This window comes from Nicotiana attenuata, unplaced genomic scaffold (genome assembly GCF_001879085.1).
Source record: "Nicotiana attenuata strain UT unplaced genomic scaffold, NIATTr2, whole genome shotgun sequence".
In the NCBI taxonomy this organism is placed as follows: domain Eukaryota; kingdom Viridiplantae; phylum Streptophyta; class Magnoliopsida; order Solanales; family Solanaceae; genus Nicotiana; species Nicotiana attenuata.
Window position 1 is genome coordinate 30,528 of NW_017675949.1, and position 7,771 is coordinate 38,298.

Below are 7,771 nucleotides of genomic sequence, written 5' to 3' on the forward strand. Positions count from 1 at the left end.
TCGAAAACGCTCGTAGGGTCGAGATGCGGGCCGAAGTCTTTCAGAAAATGGCCATGAAGTATCGCTGGTATCACAATAGATGCCGTGAGATGCACGAGCAGCTTAAGGCGAGCAGTAATACTCAATCTCTCGAGGAGGAGCTAGAGAAAAGGGACGAGGATCTAATGCGGTCTATCCGCAGATGTAGCGAGCTCGATGGGCTGCTTAGGGCCAAAGACGAGGAGCTCGAGGTGGGCAAAAGGGGTTACGGCGGAATGCGAGGACCTTCGGGCGAAGGTGTTGTCTTTGCGGCCGAACTTGAGTAGAATGCCACTAGAGTTGCCTTTCTGAGTGCAGAGTGGACGGAGAAGGTGGCTGAGCTAGAAAGGAAGGTGGCCGAGTTGGAGAGAGCCGAGGGAGCTCGAGTGGCGGCTTTGGCAAGGGCGGTGGCGTTGGAAGACACTATCCGCGTCCTCAGGTCTGAGCGGGAAGTTGAGAGGGTGACGGTCACACTAAGGGAGGCACGGCTTGAGGAGCGTATCGGTGAACTTGATCGGGATGCTTCGAGCCTGGGAGACCGAGTTATGGCTCCTGAGGGGTGGGCATCGGTCGGTTTGGTTTGGTTATGAATATTATCGATTTTGCCTATCGGTTATCGGTTAATCGGTTATCGATCATTATCGGTTCGGTTATCGGTTTACCTGATAAGATAAAACAACTAAAATAGTTTCGCAATGTATAAAACTGTGCAATGTATAAAACAGTTTCGGTATAAAACTATTTTGCTAAAACAGTTTTATAAGATTATATGAACTGTTTTGCTAAAACTCTTTTCAGAACTATTCTATTTCTCAAGAATTTAAATTTACTACAACATCCAATAAAATAAACACTAACCAAAGTTTCTATCTTTCATTCTTCAACCCAAAAATATAAACAAAAATCCCAATATCAGTCACTGACGAAAAAACAAAATATCAATAATCTCTAATTCAAGTAGTTGGCCAGTAAAATAACATTAGTGTTCTTAATATCTTCTTTGTTCAAACGACTAGCAGTAACTCTTTGTACATTGATATGTACTTTTTTACTCTAGTACAGAATTATGTATACAGAAAAAGTTTATTAGTTATGAAATACAAATTTTATAACAACTAACACAAGATAACTTTGTAATAGCTCAACAATTAAAGCACGCGACAAATCTCACTTCAGTTTTCAAACAAACTAAGAAAAATCTAGAGCCAGAATGCTTTCAAACAAACTAAGAAAAAGATGAAGATGAAGCAACTAAAAACTTACACGAAGAATCAAGATGAAGCTGAAGAATGCGGCTGAGAAATGCGACTGAAGAGTGAAAGAAAGAAGCTGAGAAATGCGACTGATGTCGGCCTGAGTCTTGACGGGTTGACTGGTGAGGGCGTGATGCGACTGACGCCGGTCTAAGTCTTGACGGGCTGACTGGTGAGGGCGTGAGGCGAAGAAACTGAGAAAGAATAGGGAAATCAAAGAGTGAACTAAGAAGTATGAATTATGAAACCCTAGTATATATATTATTAAGGGTAAACTAGTAAATTAGTTAATCCTTATTGGGTTATCGGTTTTACCCAATAACCGAATTGCCAAATCGAGCCCGAACCTATAGCCCAATAAAAAAAATTTAATCTGTTATCGAACCGTTAACCCAATAACCTAATACCGATAACCCAATAAAGAATTAACGGTTCGGGTTATAGGTTTTACCCGATATATGCCCACCCTACTCTCGAGGCCGAGAAGGCGCAGCTGTTGGCTTAGGCCGGCTCTCAAGAATTTGCCCCTATTGCTATCCCCCGCCATTTGTACAAGCTATGGGTCCGTACTGAGGCCCAACAATATATATATAAGGGTTTCTGGATGGCGGGAGCATTCCTGAGGCCGCTTTCGAAGATGCTCGGATTAAGGCGCACAAGGCTCGTCTTGCCTGTGGTTATGAACCTGCGACACCGGAGGCCGGTGGGGGTGCTGAGATTGAGGATGGGCCTCCTTCTGATGATGACGGTGCTGGAGAGGGTGGTAGCGGAGATGAGGCCGAGTGAAATTTTTATAGATTTTTGTACTTAGCTTTTTTCTATTCTTTTGTTGTTGCTGGGTGGGGGTCCCTTTTTTTTGGCCCTTTGTAGATGCCTTTTCTTCGAATGAAATAGTCTACTTGTCTTCGTTTGTATGTTTTCGGCTTTCCCTTCTCTTTTCCCTTTCAATTTTCTTGGACTTTCTTGTAACAAGTCCCTAACTTCGGGTAGTTGATCTCAGTGGGATCAAATTCGACCCGCTAATTTGAACTTGACTTTGTTAACCCGAGCGGGGTCGAGTTTTATCTTGCAAATTTGAGCGAAGTCATTTTGGGTATATCAACTCGATCGATGTTGCAATTTGTCCTACCAGTTTTGAGAAAAGTCATTTCTGGCTTGTTAATTCGAACAAAGTTGAACGCCAATTTTGGCGAGGTCACTTTGGACTTGTTAATTCGAGGGAGGTCGAATTTTGTTAGCTTGAATGAAAGTCAAATTTTTGGCGGGGGTCGGGGTCCGATTCGAGCGAGGACGAATTGTAACCTATTATGAGTTCGAGCGAGGTCGAACGTTGACTCATTAATTCGAACAAGATCAGATATTACTTTTGCTTGGCGATGGCCCGGGGGCCGCATGGGTGTGAATTTGAACGAGGTCGAATTGTAACCTGTGACAAGTTCAAGCGAAGTCGAACATTGATTTGTTAATTTGAATGAGGTCAGATTTTTCTTTCTTCTGGCAATCGCCGGAGGCTGTAAGGGTGTAAATTTGAGTGAAGTCGAATTGTAACCCGTCATGAGTTCGAGAGAGGTCGAACTTTGACTGTTTAATTCGAACGAGGTCGAATTTCACTTTCTTCTGGCGATGGTCGATGGCCATAAGGGTGTAAATCGAGCGAGGTCGAATTGTAACCCGTCATGAGTTCGAGCGAGGTCAAACTTTCCTTTCGCTTGACGACGGCCGATGGCCGTAAGGGTGTAAATTCGAGCGAGGTCAAATTGTAACCCGTCATGAGTTCGAGCGAGGTCGAACCTTCTTTTCGCTTGGCGATGGCCGATGGCCGTAAGGGTGTAAATTCGAGCGAGGTCAAATTGTAACCCGTCATGAGTTCGAGCGAGGTCGAACTTTCCTTTTGCTTGGCGATGGCCGATGGCGTAAGGGTGTAAATTCGAGCTAGGTCGAATTGTAACCCGTCAAGGGTTCGAGCGAGGTCGAAATTTCCTTTCGCTTGGCGATGGTCGATGAGCGTAAGGGTGTAAATTCAAGCGAGGTCGAATTGTAACCCATCATGGGTTCGAGCGAGGTCGAACTTTCCTTTCGCTTGGAGATGGGCGATGGCCGTAAGGGTGTAAGTTCGAGCGAGGTCGAACTATAACCCGTCATGAGTTCAAGTGAAGTCAAACTTTTCTTTCGCTTGGTGATGGCCGATGGCCGTAAGGGTGTAAATTCGAGTGAGGTCGAATTGTAACCCGTCATGAGTTCGAGCGAGGTCAAACTTTCCTTTCGCTTAGCGATGGCCGATGGCCGTAAGGGTGTAAATTCGAGCGAGGTTGAATTGTAACCCGTCATGGGTTCGAGCGAGGTCGAACTTTCCTTTCGCTTGGCAATGGCCGATGGCCGTAAGCGTGGTAAGAATGTTGTGTTATGCCTTGCCTTATTTTTTGGAGAGTATTAGTCGTTGCTGCATATTTTAGGTATGCATCGGGGTGAGTACCAATCTATTTAGTCCCTTCATTTCTCGGCCTGGAGAGACCGTTGAAGGGACGGGCGATGAACTTATTGCTTGGGCTTCTAGGCACCTGGGGCTTGATTAGTTTGAATGAAATTCAAACGTGACTCGTAGTATTTAATCAGTTGAATTGGCATAGCATTGCCATGGCTAACATGTGGGCAAGCTTTTCGCATTCATGTTCTGCTTGTGTAGCGGAGATTGTACGTTCCATGGGCTCACCGCCCAGTCCCAGGCTATGGAGAATGCTTCTTAATGGTGCCAGCTTGTTTTGAGCCATTTATCTGTTATTTGTCGTATGGTACGGTGTGGAGGGTTTTCCTGATTTACCGTGCTGCAGGGAGGAACTTAGAGTCTGTATGTCGGTTGGCCTTTGTTCGCATTTTTGGGGGGACGTCCCTGTTCTCTATTTCACTTCTCTCTTGTTTTTTAAAAGAAGGAATACGGGTTAGAGGTACATGGGATAGTCTGTTACCTTGGTCGGCTGTTTAGTTGATGAATGAGGGGGATTGGCCACGCTTCCCTTGATGGATGCGCTTTTTGGATACGGGGAGTTCCCTCGTTCGGCGATGACCTAGGGATTGCACCGCAGGGTGGCTTGCCATGTTCTATATTCTGATACTAGTTTCCAACCTGATGCCAGCTTCGGCATTGCGCTCACCCTCGCCACCAGTTGAGCTTTGGCATCTCATGGGTGGACGGCCCACTCCCTCATTAGGATCTCGAGTTCGAGTCCCGGTTCTGTCGGTCCCAGGCGTGCAAAGATGGCAGAAATGTTAGTTATACCACAAATATACAGACGAGGAGTATTTTAGCTAGTAAATTACATAATAAGCATCGTCTCATATAGTAGGAGGGGAGGCGATTATGCGCAGGATGTAGGAGGCGTTGGGTACTAAACTGAAAATGGGATTACAGCTGTATTTGGTATGCGTAGTTGTAGTCCGCTATGGTGGCTCATGGTTATAGTGCATCGGGGTTGCTGCTCTGGGCAACGCTGTTTTCGTGTGCAAACCGGGCGTAACTCCAGTTTCGCATAAGGATTTATCCTTGGTTGGTTTGGCGATTTCGGGTGTTTACCGACTGGTTTCGCGAGTTGACATTCGTAATGACTGGGTGAACTTCACCGAATGAGAGATAGGGATAAGACCATGTTTGGATTTAGAGGGAACTAAGGCTTTGGCTAGAAAATCCCCACAGACGGCACCAAATTGTTCAACCATAAAGATTTAGACTCCTTGTCAAACTAATCAAATAAGAAGATTTTGGGCAAATTCTCGCCAAAGATAATTTACCCTAGATCTAAGATAGAAGATAAGAATGAACAAACATATCAGAGCATAAGATTTAAATATAACCATGGTTGAATCCTATTATATGAGAAAACAATGGTGATTGTTATTACATTGAATAATATTGAAGAATATATAGATAAAAAGGGGTCACCGATCTTTAACAAGGTTGAACCCCCCACTCTTGATATGATGAGGCTAATGAGATATATTGAGGATCTGAGCTTCCTTGTTTCTTTCTCCTTCGTGGGTAGAGGGAGAGATGAAGATCCCTCTTCCTTTCATATAATATATCTGTGTGAGAATTTGTTTCACCCCCCTTTCTTCTTTTTCTCACTTAGTTTATATACTAGGTATTTTCCTTTACCCAACGGTCATTAACCATTGTACTTAAGTCGTTTGACTGTATTACCGGCTGATCCTCTGAAATGCCATAACGTCCGATTCGCCGTTCAAGCATTCGGAATACACGACCTCAGCCGTGGCCGAGGTGCGTGTTATTATAGCATTGTATGGATACGACTTCGGCCTAAGCGACTTCTTGGCGTTTCTTTCTACGCGGATTCTCATCTGGTCAGATTTCGACCCATACAATTTTCTCCATAATTTTCATAATGTTGGTTCCACAAAACTCATGGCTTTCAACTTGAATCCTCTATATATTTGTATATATAATTTTAAAAAAAATCAATATAGATAATTAGATAAAGTTAAATTTATACATTACCATCTATATTCTCTCAACTTAGATCCGCCTACGATTTTCCAGTAGTAGTAGGATAGAGAACCTTACTCTTGCAAGCAACGGCCCAAGAGTTCAATTCATGCAAATACTTATAGCTTCTCGAAAAGAGTTTTAAGTTATAGGCATTATTAGCGTAAAAAACTTTTACACCATTTAAGATCTCACGATAACGAACTTTAAACAATTGGTGTATCATTTGAACATTTGTTATTGCAGGTGTTGTCACCGGTGAATTAATTAACAAGAACAATTAATACGAGACAGTGATAGAATTCCCATTTTACCACTACTATCATATAAATGCCTCAGAAATTCTATAGTAGACGTTTAAATTCTTATTACCAGCCTTTTGGAATTGAAATCAAATGCCTTCAATAAAAGTGATTCTCGCTGGTTATAAGACATTACAGTTGTCATAAAACGATATAAATCTATACATGTGGAAAACCTATTACAACCTATTAAAACGATGTACATCTAATGCTACAAACAAAGATGATCGATAAACAAACGAAATTTGTGCCTAACTCAACCCAAGAAGTTAGTTCAAGAGTTTTTCCCTTTTTATGGACTTGGAACTTCCTTAATAGCTTGCAAATTCCAAATATCATCGTCCCATAAAACATCATTGTACAAATTATTATAAGCTTCTCCCATAAATTCCACGTCCCAAACCGGTGACCAACATGTACCCCATGACATTTGTTCATCCACTTCCACTATATTATCACTACTCCATGAACATAGCCCTTCATTATTAATCCATTTATCACACTCAGCTATCAACTCGGCTGGTTTCGTCATAACACTTTTTACAATATCATTCCTCTCTTGTACTTCTATTTTGACCTCTTTAATCTCCTTCTCAACACCCCTTTTGGCCTTTTTCTTATTAGTATTTCCTTGCATGTTGCCTATTTGCCTCTTCATTTGATTTTGAAACAAGAACTAAGGATGTTGTTGTTTCTACCAACTTTATGTTGCATGGTTATGGAAAGAAAACTTTCTATTTATAGATCTTGAGATTGGAAAGTAAAAAAAAAAAAGATATTACAAATATTAGAGGTGATGCAAGTTGGTCAAGCAAGTGACAAGGGAAATTAAAGAAAGTTGCAAGTTTCCAAGATCACGTGAAAATTGATAATTGACCTTTCGAGAGGTTTGAAGAGTTTTATGTATAGAAAAGTATGAGAAGTATTTGGACCATAAGAAGTGATAGTTGGCAAAAATTCAATGAAGAATCAGCCATCAAGTTGGGGAGTAATCCAAACACGTAGTAGAAGCTAATGAGATTGTTGGATTGAATGTGACCCATCTATTTGTCGCAAGTGTCGACACAAAATATTTATTCTTTTGTGTACGTGTAAATACAGGTACCATATATATATATAGAGTAACGCTACGTATCAAAATTTAGGTAAACAGAAAGAGATCATTTTCTACAATTTCGTTTCATTATATTGAGTGTTAAGTCACACCTTTAGGTGATAAATGTAAGGTAGTTGCAAGTGTTGTGCTCATCTCAACTATTTCATAATATACATATTTCTTTCAGCTAGTATATGCATCGAGTGATTCTATATTTGGCCAAGTTTTTTTCGGAGCAAAAGTGCTTCTTTTATTTTGCTAGGAGTGTTTTTTTCTAAACTTAAAGGGTTTAGCTAAACTTTTAGAAGAAAAAAGGGTGCTTTTAAGTAGAAGCATAAGTTATTTTTGAGAAGGTAAAAAACGCTTTTCCCAAAAAATACTTTTGAAAAAATTCACTTAGAATCAATTTTTATAAGTTTTGTTCAAACATTAATTGCTGGTCAAAAGTGCTTTACGCATTAATTAGTCAAACAAAAACTAGAACTCACTACAAGTAATTTTTTAAAAACAATTTTGAAAAATACTTTTCATAATAAATTGATTTTAGAAATTTAACCGAACAAACTATTTAGATAAACAAAAAGAAATACATATTTATTTATTTTTA

The 7,771-nt window shown here is 40.9% G+C and overlaps 1 protein-coding gene across 1 annotated transcript; it reads right to left on the reverse strand.

Moving 5' to 3' along the window:
- Nucleotides 1–6,360: 6,360 nt before the first annotated feature.
- On the reverse strand, nt 6,361–6,705 carry LOC109220607. Its single transcript, XM_019385066.1, has one exon. It carries the CDS (start codon nt 6,703–6,705, stop codon nt 6,361–6,363), a length of 345 nt encoding a protein of 114 aa, XP_019240611.1.
- Between the last annotated feature and the right edge of the window lie 1,066 nt (nt 6,706–7,771).

Bases quoted from the DNA above. Each gene is read 5' to 3' on its own strand.
- LOC109220607 (XM_019385066.1), bottom strand. From the start codon at position 6,705: ATGCAAGGAAATACTAATAAGAAAAAGGCCAAAAGGGGTGTTGAGAAG.